The 15,503-nt window shown below is 32.1% G+C and overlaps 1 protein-coding gene across 1 annotated transcript; it reads left to right on the forward strand.

Moving 5' to 3' along the window:
* Nucleotides 1-588: 588 nt before the first annotated feature.
* LOC132754923 (centromere protein N-A-like) lies at nucleotides 589-13,216 on the forward strand. The gene is made up of 9 exons (XM_060745678.1): nucleotides 589-865; nucleotides 2,341-2,389; nucleotides 3,256-3,315; nucleotides 4,936-5,021; nucleotides 7,635-7,811; nucleotides 8,587-8,688; nucleotides 9,722-9,797; nucleotides 11,310-11,437; nucleotides 12,246-13,216. The coding sequence occupies exons 1-9, from the start codon at nucleotides 686-688 to the stop codon at nucleotides 12,507-12,509; spliced, it is 1,122 nt and encodes a 373-aa protein (XP_060601661.1). The 5' UTR covers nucleotides 589-685; the 3' UTR covers nucleotides 12,510-13,216.
* Nucleotides 13,217-15,503: the final 2,287 nt, after the last annotated feature.

Here is a 15,503-nt window from a genome sequence, read left to right on the forward strand (position 1 = left end):
GTAATGGTTTTGGGTTCCGGTGGACAATCTGTGGTTAATAGCAAATGGGTATTTAAAGGTCAGCTAGTAACCTTGGTGTAGAAGTCGTATAATTATCCTCTTATAGAGTATATATGACCAACAACACACTTAAACATATTATCTGGAGCAATTACTTTTTGATGACAACAACATACTGAATGTTATGAAGGTCGCGTTTACGAATTAATGTATAGGTCGCTTTCATCACTGTTAACTACAAGTTTCATTTGTAGAATAATCAGGGCACAATGGCATGCCAATCGACATATCAACATCGCTTTCATAAAACAGATCTTAAGAAAGAAATGAAAGTAATTTATTTATCAATCTTATTAGGTATAGAACAGAAACAAAATGTCTGTACATCATCCTTAAAAACTCACTGATTAATTAATCATAATTAGCCTATTGAGCAGCATTGCAGGGTTAGACGGAAATAGATAAGATATTGATTGGCCAACCTTTATAAAACTATAATTTCTAATTATATAGCAGTGTTAAACCTTAAACCTAGTTTATTTAATGGTGATGACAACGACATTATCGCATTCGTTCAAAAAGATACAACGTCATCAATTTATGCGTAAATACACAAGCGGAAACGAAACGGCGGCCAATTTTGAGTTTATCACAAAAAATAACAAATAAAGATAGACGTTAAAGAATGGAACTTACTGTTTTGAAAAACAACATCGTAAAGCTGAAGTCAGAGGAGGTTTACAAATCTTTAGAAAAATGGTCCTTCTTGAACAAAAAAGAAATAAAAGAATTGCAAGATGATATCCGCTCAAAGTCAAAAATGTCTAAACGGACACTTGCAGTTGAAATTGCGGCAGTTTGCAATGTAAGTTATATCATATAATAACAAAAGAAATAGTATTTATGTTTTGCATGTATTTCAGAAGATATTAACTGTGTTTCTTTTATACGAATTGAATTTATAATCATATCCCAGTCATAGTCTCTCCCAGTCATAGAATTGATTGTTTGTGAGTAACATGTAGATGTAGATATATAATTGATTCGTCACAAAAACTTTCGACCCGTTACTATTGCATCAAACCGATTTATCTAATAATTTATCAGGCTAATACACACATAAACAGTTTGTCTATGAAAATTGTAGTTAACTATAAACAAACAGTTATCGGGTCGGTCTATTTACCCCAAGACACCCCAAGACTATCCCAAGACACCCCAAGACTACCCCAAGACACCCCAAGACTATCCCAAGACACTCTAAGACACCCCAAGACTACCCCCAAGACTATCCCAAGACACCCCAAGACTATCCTAAGACACCCCAAGACTATCCCAAGACACCCCCAAGGCACCCCAAGACTATCCCAAGACACCAAAAAACTACCCCAAGACACCTAAAGACTACCGCAAGACACCCCAAGAATCTTCTTAATGGAAATTAACTTATAAATTGGAAAAGTTTTATAAATATACGACCCTGTAGGACTAGGAGATAATCTCAGGGGAGTAACTAGGTACAACCAATATCATTATTGGAATTAACTCCATGGAGTTGTGAAACAGGTTGGAATTAAAAAAATAAGATGTAATTCTTGTGTTTCTTCAATCATATTTTAATAATATGTTTGTTTGTAGTCTTGGGGTAGTCTTGGGGTGTCTTAGGGTAGTCTTGTGGTGTCTTGGGGAAAGTTTGCATGTTTCGTGAAACGCATTTTAAAATTGGGGTGTCTTGGGGTAGTCTTGGGGTGTCTTGGGGTATTCTTGGCGTGTCGACAGTTATCTGTCCTTAATTGTAAGTGAAATTGTTCTTGCAATTGCTAAAATAAATACCATTTTTTAACTGTTTTTAAAGTGCTAGTCTATTGATGAATTTGATCTTAGCTTCGTATTCAAGGTTCTACAGGAGCAGGATTATTATCCAAGGTTCTACAGGACGCAGGATTATTATCCAAGGTTCTACAGGACGCAGGATTATTATCCAAGGTTCTACAGGATGCAGGATTATTATCCAAGGTTCTACAGGATGCAGGATTATTATCCAAGGTTCTACAGGACGGAGGATTATTATCCAAGGTTCTACAGGATGCAGGATTATTATCCAAGGTTCTACAGGACCCAGAATCCTGAATCCCTATAAGCACAGATTTTGACTTGTACAGCACACAAATATCTATTCACAAAAAAATATCTCACAAAAAAATCCTTTTTTTATTATTTCTGACCCGAATAATTTTGTTCTTGAATTTACATTTTTTAATGTTATAAAGATAGATGAAGGTCATTTCATGAACATGATGAATTATACAATACCTTTTAAATGTTTGTTATAATTTTTAGGATAAAGATGGTTTGACAATGGATAAAGTGGGAGAACTTGAATTGATATGTGAGTATTAGTCAAAATAGTTTTAATTTTTACAGTTTTCTGCAGTAACTGTTGTACAATACTGCTGCATTATAAATGTAATTGAAGTTATAGATAAAATGCAAACAGTTTACTTTGTTATGAATATGACAGTATCTTATCAGTATTATAGTTTTTGCCCAAGTACTTATCAAGTCTTTATCTTTTATGAAATAAATGTTTGTAAACATATTGCTCACCACGACCAATGATAGCTTATGACATGTTTTTAAAACAGGGCATTTTATGAATACAGTGGCGAAAATACTTAATTCCGTCAAAGATTGTAAAAATTATTTCTCTCAATAAGATAAACATTTTATTGGCAAATGTATATATTTTCTTACCATAAACGTGACCTTTTGAAAATGTATTTCATCATCTAAACCATAGGATTTGCAGGTTTAACTTATTTCATGGGACTTCTTGTGAGTTCCTGCCAGGTAGTTAGGATTCTTTCAAGCAAGTATTTGAAGTAATATCCTTCCAGCTAGCTTACAAGAGACCGCCGGTTGTACTCAGATTCCCACTTATACCTGAACCCGAAACAATTGCCAAGGAAAGTCACCAAAAATGACATTAACAGTGTCATTGTAACTTTACACTAAACCAATAAATATCTTTTACCAAACTTGATGAGCATTGAAATATTTGAATAAAAAATCATAACTGACTTAAAAGAGTAATGCTTTATTTTCATACTATGATACATACTGAAAAGTTTTGCTTTGAAGATTGTTACAAATGAAGTTAGCCAAAATAGTCTTTCATGTTTCGCGCATATTACATTATACTGTGTTGGTGAAGTTATTTTAGGTATTAATTTCTATCATTTATATTATTATCAGGTTTACAGATGCATTCTACAAAGAGACAATGGAGTGCCTATCATCTGTCAGAGAAACAAGGTATGCTGTCTTGTTTTGTATTCATACTATGATTATGTGTGACAGATAAACAGTTTACATGAACAGTTGTACATGTATGCCTTTATTTTAGTTTGCAAAAAATCCCATTTATTTTGCTATAATCATAACAAACTCTTACCTTGTATTTAGAGGATTTTTTTTAACTGAAACAGACCTTGTCACGAAAGTTGTCTTTACACATTTTGTATATAAATTATAATAAGATTTCTTAAGTTTGAATTCCACATAAAGTCAAAACTCTGAGTTTGCCAGTTTGAAGAAAAAGTTGTACTACTTTTTTACTCACCCATTGCCAGAACTTTGCAATTTGAAGAGGACAATCTAATTTATGTTCCTGTTTATATTCACAATATTTCACTTTGATTCAATTTATCTATTCGACTTCCTGTTAATATATTGACTTACACTTCCAATATGAATCCAGGCCAACAAATATTACTGTGGTGTTTGACTACAGTACAACCTCAACTAAGTTGCCCTCTGTAGAGCAATCACCTCCTTTCAACAACACTGCAGTATCAAATTTTTTAAGAAATAAGGCTTCACAATAAAGTTAGCCTCAATCTGTAGGGCAACACCTGTCAGCAGTAACCAAAATCTGTGTGTCCCAAAGGGAATTTATACTGTATACTTTTTGTACATGTATATATAACCTTTATTGTAGGCTGCGCAATTGTACCAGATTTTACGTTGAAACTCATTGAAAGATAAACAGTAGATTGTTTTAAACATCAAGTAGGGCAATTCTTGTATAACTACATATTTGGTTATGTAAGCCTTACATCACTTAAGTGCAGTAACTGGTTAACTCCTTTTAAATTTAGAAGGAGTTAACCCGTTACTGCTCTTAGGTGATGACATGTAGTTACATAAATGGTTGATGTGCTTAATCCTTAAGTAATGTAATTAATCACAATGGAAATGGAAGAATGCAGCAATATGTTTGTGCAGGTATTTATTACATGCAGCAAATCCTCCCATAATTGTGTCCCAGGTGTAAGTATCTGAAAGAGAGTTTATTATTGAAATGCTTGGCAGTTCATATGATGATTTCCAGCTATACTTGATAAATTATATAATGAATGACCTAAAATTTTGTGTGATAAAATGAACTTCATGCTGTAAATTTGAATAAGGTCCCTCTATATGTGGCAAGGTTCATAACTCTGTGCACCAATGATAATACCAAAGACTTTTCAAATATAGCTTCCAAGCTTCTCATGTGCTTCCAAGTTAATGACCTCTACCTACCAGTCCAACTTAGAGGTCAAAGGTCAATGTCACCAGGATCAAGGCCCATTCAAGGCATTGGATTCTTTCTAAAGTTGTGCTTGTTTTCTTGAAGTAAAAAATATGTTATTCTTTTTTTATGCCTAATAAATAGAGGATATTGAATGAGTGTAGATTCACTGCTGAATTTATTGAAAAAGTTGAATGAAATTACCGATACATTATGCCAACCTTCGGTGGGCATAATATTTATTTATTCATTGAGTCCAAGATATTTAGTAATGAAGCTACACGATCATAATATTCTAATAATCACAACATTTTGTATGAGTTGAATTTTAATTATCTTATATATATTTGATATTACAGGGTCAGCCAGTGTCACTGACAGTATTAAATCACCATCCAAGCTGAGACTACAGCTCATAAAACAGATAAAAAACTATTTCCATAAAGTGAGTAGTAAAAGGTTTTTATTATTGTGGTATATGTAGATACTAGTTGAATAAAAAGAAATGCCTCCTTGATCTAGCTTATTAAAAAATAAAGTTTTTAGTTTTCAAAGTACCAACCTGCAACTGTTATGGAGACGTGACCGAGTGGTTAATGCATCGGACTAGTAATCAAAGGATTGCTGTCTGGGTAGGTTCAAACCCTGTCAGGGGCAAACTGTTGTTGCCTTTAGCAAGAAACTTTACCTTCATTGCTTAGTACTGGTTGGTTCCAGGAAAGGATTCAAGTGTTTCAATAAGCTTTCCAACACAATAAAATAAAATAAATTTGTATAAAATAAACTAACTGTTACGGAGATGAATCCAAGGTCTTTTCATTTCATCCTCATATGTGCATCATTTAGCATTTCTTTGAGTATTTAGGGCACCCACCGGGCATACACCTGTAAATAAATATGCTGTTCACATAAAATAATTAAAGAATAGTATTGATAGTGCATTTAAATTGTTAAATAATCACTACAATCTACATTATTTAACATAATCATGATTCATTTTTATAGATCCTGTATGTATCCCTTTTCAACTGGGAAAAACACCTATTTTATGCCTCTATTTTACAAAAAAAATATGTCGGTGCCAGACGAGTAAATCAATTTTCAAAAATAAAATCTAAAAAAATCTTATTATATTCACAAGATAGGGTAAAAAAATCTTATTATATTCACAAGATAGGGTAAAAAAATCTTATTATATTCACAAGATAGGGTAAAATGGAGTTAAGTGTTTTAAGGGTAAAATGGAGTAAAGTGTGTTAATTAAATTTCTGTCATCCTAAGTGAATGTGGACTGCTAGAAGATGCAAAAGTTTAAAGACTTCTTCAAAATCTAATTTTACAAAATTGCAAGTTTCACGGAGTATTTCTGTTTAGAATTTTGCATTTGAATGCTGTTGTCCATGACTTATTCAACTAGGACAGCCCTCATTGTGATGACATCAATGTTTTTTTTTTAGTTCAAGCTGTGTTTATATGTTATTTACATCATGTACAATGTACATGTCTATAATATATTATATACTTTTAGTATAGAGCTTTAACATTGAAACAGATGTCTGGTGAATAGTGAAACATTGCATGTTTTACATTTGACAGTAAGGATAACCATAAAATATAATCTACTTTGTAAAATCCTAACGTTTGTATATAATTATCAGTTTGTACTGTATGTTCTGCACACAGAAATGTCATGTTATTGTAAGTCAATTTCTGGGATAATATACAAATATAATCTGACTTTATGATTACATACATAAATTTAAGATAAATTCATCCAAGAAACAGCTGCTTTTGTTAGGTAGAGACTTTGTTTATTAGAGTTTATTGTCTTACTGGAGGCATTATTGTATAGAGCCACGATTAGAGGATAATGGTCTTATAACCCTTTACCTTATATATATGCGAAACAACGCATTTTCGACCCCTGTTTTATATAGGGTATTAGAGTATAAGTGCATTGTTTTCTAGCTGTTATTGTTGTATAAAGGGCATTATTGTGAAGAGGTCATTGCTGTCTGTAGGTCATTGCTTTATATCAGGCATTCTTTTCTAGTGGTTGTTTCACAGGGCATTGATCTCAGATTGATTATCCATGATGGACTAACAATTATCTTGCGTTGAAGTTGAACCAGTCTGACTTTATTGTACGAAAGTTAACAGAATCAAACTACTGATATTTAGGGTGCAACAGAAGAGAGCCTTTAGTCAACTTATACTGTGGCTATGAGGCTGGACTGGTTTTATGTTGGTCATATAGGTCAGGGCCAAAAAACTCTTCTTTGTAGAGGCCAAATATAGGCTGCTTCCCCAACCAAAACTACCCTCTTTTTTCCCCAGTTTGGTCCTCAAAATTCCCTAGTCTTTTGAATCTCATAGAATTTGGAACAAAATTAAATGTTGGTGTTGAATTAAGGTCTTTTAAAATACTTATTAGTATTTCCCAGTTTTTTTATGCTTTTCCATTTTGATTCAATGAAGAACTTGTTAAAAGTTTGTGTTAAATTTGAGACCCCTTTTCCCAAAGTATGCCAAAATAATGCATATTTTCCCCAAGAAAAAGGCTGAGACACCTTCCCCAAAAATGGAGTTTTGGCCCTGTAGGTTCATCATGATTCCTTATCAATATTTAATTTTTCTTTCTAACCCTTATCCTGCTGAATTTCTTAAGTGCACTTGTCCAGCTTGTGTTTTTCAAATTGTTCATTACAAATTTTGCTGTAAGTGACATACCACAGTGATTTTCCTGCTTTAGCTTATATAACAGACTCTATAAAAGGCCTCTTCCCAATTGAAATTTTCTTTAAAATCATGCAGTTTTGCCTCTTCCCAATTATGTGAGAAAAATCACTGTACCAAAATGAAAATTTTATGTTGCTCAGACAACAGTATAGAGTCTGGTCAAACGATAGTGTACTAGTATTGCAGACAAATATGGCTCTTTATTTGTGGTAAAATCTAAATCATTTCAGTTCAAGTAAGAAAAGGGTTAATAAATAATCAACCACTCCAATCCATATATGGTCTACATTTATAAATGTATTGCTGTTGTTTTTTTAAGGGTTGTAGTGTATCAGTGGTATTACATGAAGGGTTGCTATGGGGACGGTTATACTTACCGCTGCCAAAAAAGAAGAGTTACCAACCAACACGATGTTTGTACTTTATCTACTATCCACACTCTCCCATCATTATTCTCAGTGGTATGAAAGTGGGATTTGCTGAATATATATCACAGGTTTGTTTGTTTAATTACAAATATAATTCTTAAATTTAAGACATATTTGTTTAATTCCAAAATTTTTATTTATTTTCTGATGTTGATTTTGTCAAATATTGCATATAAATGTACAATTTTGAGAATGAATTGTGAAACAAGCATATGTATGTCAACAGTAATTTCTGTCCTGAAATGGTGAAAATTTGAAATAATCATAATTGTAATAGAAATAAAAAGTTACATTTTTGAAACAAAATTTAGTTCAGTTTAAACAAAGAGGATAATTATAACTCTTGAAATAATGCTAGAATTATGTATATGTAGTTGTTTGACAATTTATTTTGAAAATATTACAATATGTATATTTCTGCATAATGATATTTTGAAATTTTTCCAGTATTCCTGTAAAACAACATCATGTCTTTACCATATACTTTGTTATTATTTATTAGAGTTCAATGAAACTTTATTCATTGAAGATCAAATTAAAATACAGGTAAACCTCTGTATAGCTACACCCTTTGGACAACAAATTGTAGCTCCAGAAATTTTGGACGTATTGTCATATGATTATTGAAAGGGTTGCTGTAAAGAGGCTATACCTCCACAGAGGGGCTGTTTCTATGGTAAAAAAAAAAACAGGTTCTATGGTACTGTCATCTGAAATTTAGATATTTACTTCAAATCCTCAGTTCTTTACTATTGGAAAGTTCTGAATATGTAAATCAGTTATGTTACTATGAAGCATGATGCTATGAAACCTGTACTAATGCAATAACTGTTTATATTTCAGTGTTTTGTGGTTGCTTTTGGTTACAAGGAGTTGACAGAACTTAGTTTGACAGGGCACCATTACCCTTCACTAGCAGAACTTGCAATGGACAAATTTTCTGAGGTATAACTGTAACTTTCACATATTCTTATTTTTATCTAGGCAATGGGGTCACTATAGAATTTCCAAAATAATCAGATTATGTGTATTATAGAGATTCCTTATACAGTCAAACTTGTGTTAAAGATCACCTCTGAATAAAGATAACTTTTGAATAAAGACCAATATACAATTTCTCTTCATTGATTAAATAGAACAAAATGATCTCTAAATAAAGGCCACTTGTCTTTACAGGCCACATTCTGTCTCTCCTTTGGATGACCTTTGTTTACAGGTTTGACAGCACACTTTATTATTTTATCAACCCTTTCATTGCCCACAAAGTGGTAACACCGGTTCTCTGTCACAGTACCATCTATTTGCTAACCCCAAAGGTATATGTACCTGTTGCTGAAATATAAAAAAAATTATTTGGTTATAAATTGATTTATGTATGGTACTTTAATCATATTTCTTTTCAAGTTTGAATAAATGTAATTTTATCATTACTTCAATTAAAGAATAGGATTTATAATTATGTACAAAGGAAAAAAAAAAAAATTTGTCAGTCATAGTCTTTACTGTAGTTCTTGGAAGTTTCCCTAGCAGCAATAGGGTTAAAAGAAACTTTTGGTAAAAGTTTGCCTAAACATCTGAATAAAACAGGTCCCTGTTTATATTATACTATATTATTTATTATATGATAATTTGAAATCTTTGCATATTTGCATCCATCAATAATGATTTTTCTATGCTGCTAGATATATGCACAATGAACTTTGACCTGCTGCCTGAGTTTTTTTATTGAACTTGACTACACTCAAAAATATAAGATATGTTTAGTTTTAGAGCCATAAATGTCAGGTAATAAAATAACTTTTTATACCAGTAGAGATTAGAAGGTAAGAGAATGCTTGCAGAGTATCAAGTTTTACTGTAACACTGTTACAACAAAACAGTTTTTAGAGTTTTGAATTCATTTAGTTTAAAATTCTTTAAATTATTTTTGCGTTGAATAAAAACCTGACAATTTTATAAGATGTTTATTATGTTTTAGGGTGGATATACAAAGTACCAACAAACTCACAGGTTGGGAGGTCCCCTCAGTGATATTACCTACCGGAAACGGAAAGGTAACATTTTGACTTGCAGTGATTTTCCAGCTTATATAACAGACTATGATAAAAGGCCTCTTCCCAGTTGAAATTTTTCATTAAAATCATGCAGTTTTCCCATGAATCAGAACTTAAACCGGCTTTTTATGCCCCCACAAAGTGTGAGCATATAGCGTTGCACTTGTCCGTCCGAGTGTCCGTCCGTCCGTCTGTCCGTCCGTACGTCCCGAAATCTTGTGAACGCAACTCCTCTTAAACCGGATGGCAGATTTTGCTTAAACTTCCAGGGATGAACAACCTTAATGTGTAGATGGTACTAAAGGAAGGAATTTTTGCTGCAACCAAATTTAACAGAATTATGGCCCTTTGTTGATTTTTTCACTATATACTATGTAGAAATTTTGTGAACGAAACTCCTCTTAAACCGGATGGCAGATTTTGCTTAAACTTCCAGGGATGAACAACCTTAATGTGTAGATGTTAGTAAAGGGAGGAATTTTTGCTGCGACCAAATTTAATAGAATTATGGCCCTTTGTTGATTTTTTCACTATATACTATGTAGAAATTTTGTGAAAGCAACTCCTCTTATTCGGATGGCAGATTTTGCTTAAACTTCCAGGGATGAACAACCTTAATGTGTAGATGGTAGTAAAGGAAGGAATTTTTGCTGCGACCAAATTTAACAGAATTATGGCCCTTTGTTGATTTTTTCACTATATACTATGTAGAAATTTTGTGAACGCAACTCCTCTTAAACCGGATGGCAGATTTTGCTTATACTTCCAGGGATGAACAACCTTAATATGTAGATGGTAATAAAGGAAGGAATTTTTGCTGCGACCAAATTTAGCAGAATTATGGCCCTTTGTTGATTTTTAGTTTTCAACTTGTGGCACATGTAGTCCAAAAAATATTTGACCTATAGTCATAAGATTGACAGAACAGTGGCGTGTGGGTGCATCTGTGTCCTATGGACACATTTCTAGTTTACTTCCCAAATTAGCAATTTTAGCAATAATTATTCCCAAATTCAAGAGGATAAGGCCTATTTCAAATTAAGTGAGAAAAATCACTGCCTTGTATGCTCAATTTACTTTCCTATGAATGAATGTTTCTAGATAAAACTTCATGTATATATACATATACATATATATACAGTGTAGCAGTTTGTGGTCATTATGTTAGTATGACTATCACAGGAGTTGAGATTACTGAACATTGGAGGTTCTACTCAGGTGCTATTTCATGCACAGAGGGGCACCTGAGGTTTCTTCCAAAAGTTATGCTAAATTATCTCCAGATGACCTTTACAGTGTTGATGCCACGTAAAACCAAACAAAACAAACATAAATGATGAAGTTGTATGTAGTTTCAATGACAAAATGTTAACAGTAGTGTATAAAGAAAACAATTCATGTTGTTATTATAAATACATTTTTAAAGTAATTCACATTAGGTTTCTTTGTAAGATATTCTCTGATATCGTATAAATAACCAAGGTGATATTGTCGTTATATTTTTTTTTTTAGCACCTGCCATGTTTGAACATGAGAATATCATAGATACAAACAGGGGAGAAAAACGACGAAGACTAGAGATCCTAGATGAAAATTTCAGTGAAAATGTGCAGCCTACATTAGAAAAACTGGAATACAGGGTAAACATGACCTAAATCTATTAAAGCAGCATGACTCCAGTTTTATAAAAATTGAAAATAATTGTTACTTATGTGTCATTCTTTTGTGCTATTCTTAGCCTGCTTTGAGTTAAATGTGTTGCAATGCTTTTCAAATTTCAATTTTTGGTCACAATTAGAATGATTTTTCTAGAAAACAGAGCAAGGGAATTATCTAAAATTTAGCACACAAGTTATTGGACTAGACCTACATCAGATAGAACATTATTCTCTTATAATCATTTCCAATCTCACAATGTCAAAAATGAGTCCTTTTAACTGTCTCAAAAGGTATTCTGCTGGATTTATTGAATTAACTTGTCAAGCTTCAAATTTGGAAAGATCTGTTCATTAGATAATAGTGTATATTGAAATTGGACAGTCAGTGAAATTGCTTCTGGTCGATTGTGTTGAAGATCTATATAAATAAGAAGTTTTTGAAGGAGAAGTTTTCCTCAGTCTGATCCTTGTGTGTACATGAAATGACTTTCGAGCTTGTTTACTGGTCGAGGAACATGTCAGGTGGTCCTTCACAAGTGAAGATCGAAAGTCGTCATTTTACATTAATGATTTGAAACAATCAAACATTAAAAACTCAACGCAATAAATTATGAAAAATTAACAATCAGATCTAACGCTGTTTTCCATTCATTTAGTTTACATTAAGTTATTTAAGTTTGATTGTGTTGGAAGCTATAAGCTTATTGAAACACTCAAGACATTAAGGAATTTCATTCATTTAGGAATTTCTTTAAGTATGTATAATCCATGCTTTCTTTTATAAACACAGGTAGAGCTACCATACAGATGTAAAGAAGTTGCCCCAGACTTGAAGAACGATGGTAATTTGTTCCACAGTAGAGTTCGTTTTCGCGGTGCTAGTGTTTTAGAAGGGTTGAGAAACCTTGCAGCAGCATCTTATGCCACAGTGCCGTTACCAAAACATTTGACTTGTGTACCGTCAAGAGCTAGGAACACGTTTTTATTAGGAAAACAGCCAAAAACTGTTACTTCATCACAAAATGAGACTCAAAATCAGTCCCGGCAAAAATAGAGTTGGTGCTGTGTTTGTCAATATTTTGCCCAGTTGAGGAATTTGGTGCTTGTGAAATTATTTTATAGAAATTCCTAAGTCTGAAGTGAGACAAATTTGCGTTTAAAAAAAAATTTCACAACTTATGACTCCTGTGTTATGAATCCTTCTTTTCCCTAATAGCAATACAGATGAACTTATTATTGGTAAAATCTTATTTTTTAAACTTTTTTCTCAGGAGAATAAAGTTTAATAAAGTCTGAAATTTTGACAAAAGATAAACTGTTTATTGAAAGTCCTGGATCTTAGGCAATACGTAAGAATGTAAATAAAACGCAGTAAATTTGAAATAATAGTTTTCTCAGACTATAGGGACACAGAACACAAGATGCTGTTTAAATGTATTTATGTTTTCCCCACACATTGATTACGCTATATATTACATGTATATCATTTTTAACAATATTTCTTCTGTCATGAGTTTAAATATTTTAAAAATTTAAACAGCTTTCCTGCATGAAGTATATATTTTAGTGGCATCTATTTTTGTTTTAAATTTAATAATAGAATTTGAAAATGAGGAATCATTGAAGAAAATACAGATTTGACTTTTTCTTTTAAAATGCTCATATTATACATGTATAATGAAAGTTTACTTTTAAATTTGCATATTTTTTTTTAAAAAGTTCTGATTTTTTTTATCTGAAAATTTTACCATGTACCTTTAACAATATACGGCCATCCCTTTTGATATTATCATCATTAAAAAAACAGTAAAGGCTACTTTGTGTTGTTGTTTAATTGTTTTGTGATTTCATTTTGTTAAGGAGGACGGGGTGGGGTACTGAAGATGGGCATTGTATATATACAGTGAAATAGACCTATTTTGTAAAATTCAGTAAAATTGTTTTGTCTACAGGTTTGTCCCAAAAGTTGCATAGACGTTTTTAAGATAGTTTAAACAGATTGTCAAAATGTTTTCAAATCATTACATATGGCTTATCAAATAACAAACTTTTGAAACTATGCAGTAAAGAGGTAGCGGCAAATGTGAAAGCATCATTCCTATATCAAGGTGATTCCACATAACTCTCTTACACGACATGCAGGTCTAACATAATTTGTGCAAAACCTATACCGATTCCTTATCTGTCAGATATGCAACAGACTTTTACATGTCTTGTTTAGTTAATCCTAAACTCCTATATTGAAACCAACTGTATTTATAGCTCACAGTAATCAATAGTTTCATAAAGTTTATATACCAGTAGTGGGTGTATAGTGCTGAACAGTGTCCATTGTACAGTTGTAATGATTGTACATGCTCATTGATTCATGCTCACTATAGGAGTGTGCTCATTTTGATCACTGTTTACTTCTGTGTGCTTAATGCTCTGTGTGCCGATGGCTGAGTTTGAGTACTGTTGACTGTGTTTTTAGTGCTCAGTTTGTGTACTTAGTGCTTAGTTTATGTATTATGTGATTTTTGCTCACTGTTTAATAGTGCTCAGTTTGAGTACAGTTTACTACTCTGTGCTAACGCACAATCTGATTTTTCTCAATATTTTTTAGTGAAAGCCAAACTGATAAAAATCTCAATCTCAATTTCTTAGTTGAGAAAAATCTCAGATTTGAGCTGAGATTTTGACTGAGAACGTTAGTGAAAGCCATTATCACATTAATGACCAACAAAAAGGTTATGTAATTGAATTTTTTCACATATATATATATATATTTTAGTTGCTTAAGCTGTGAAGACAAAAGTGCTTAAAGATCCTGCATGTTATAATTGAGGTTGTATACCACACTAAAGTGAAATTTTAAATATGTATATAATTATGCTTATAAAACAATTTTCCAACATGAAAGAATATATATATAAGAAATATTCGAGCACTTTAAATGTAATCATTAAAATATATGCATTCATTTCTTATTGAAAAATTTGACTTAGACTTTATAGAAAATAAATTTCTAATTATCAAATTACCTCTCTTTATTTACATGAAATTGAAATGTTAAATTCGGTAATATCTTTATAAATAATGCTTTTTGGAATTTACAATATTGATAAATCTTAATTTGAACATCATATTTATGATATAAAACCATAAAAAATGTGTTACGGGATCTTTAAAGGTATTGCTAGGCAATTGCAATTTGACGTTACCGTTACGTCAAAATATATATCGTGACCATTATGGTTATTATTTTGTGTTGGAAATGCCGCATTTCATTCGTCAGTTACCAACAATAATGAATTTTTAAAATGATGAATATGGCATTTTTTACAGAAATAATCTCAATTTTAAATAAATACATATAATATATATCTAATGTTTGCTCATTACTGCTCTATAAAGTTCAATTTTCATAAAAACGTTATAGAAACGTCCGACCGTTACAAGCACAAACAGATTATTTCATTTTAAATGCATTGAGCGGATTTGTTACCGAAGAAGTTTATACTCAATGACTCATTCCATCTCAGAGACTGCATGACCTCCGATATGTGTTGTGTTCTAATTCTGTTCGTATAAATGGTATTAACTTAAGACATCATGTTTTACAAATACATAGCCTGTTGTTGTGCTGTTATTTTAAGCGGCAAAAAGTAGAATTTCCGTCTTGTTAACTTCAGCTGACTTCTAATCTTCTTAAAGCATTACCCGGAAATCCGTCTGGCGTAATAATACTCTGACAAAAAAAAATAGATCCGCGCGGAAATAATCCTGATCACGTGGTACGCACATTAGGACGTGTGTATGACCACAACAAATGTGTTTAAAACTTTTTAGGTCTACGTAAATTTTGAATATATCAAAATTTGCTTGAGCTTTCTTTATGCATGTATATATAAATATATATATATTTCTGCCACATCTATCTTACAAGGTATGTATAAGATACTCCCATGATTGCATCACACATTAAAGGCAGTTTTTGTTGAAAATAGTCATAAATGTTGATGATACGAGTATTTTGCGCTATTTTTCAATCGGGTTCTTCGAATTT

This window comes from Ruditapes philippinarum, unplaced genomic scaffold (genome assembly GCF_026571515.1).
Source record: "Ruditapes philippinarum isolate M1 unplaced genomic scaffold, ASM2657151v2 ctg1197_1_1_1_1, whole genome shotgun sequence".
Taxonomy (NCBI): domain Eukaryota; kingdom Metazoa; phylum Mollusca; class Bivalvia; order Venerida; family Veneridae; genus Ruditapes; species Ruditapes philippinarum.

Bases quoted from the DNA above. Each gene is read 5' to 3' on its own strand.
- LOC132754923 (XM_060745678.1), top strand. From the start codon at position 686: ATGGAACTTACTGTTTTGAAAAACAACATCGTAAAGCTGAAGTCAGAG. The intron at 3,316-4,935 runs GTATGCTGTCTT...TTGATATTACAG, and splicing joins TCATCTGTCAGAGAAACAAG to GGTCAGCCAGTGTCACTGAC. The intron at 7,812-8,586 runs GTTTGTTTGTTT...TTTATATTTCAG, and splicing joins TTGCTGAATATATATCACAG to TGTTTTGTGGTTGCTTTTGG.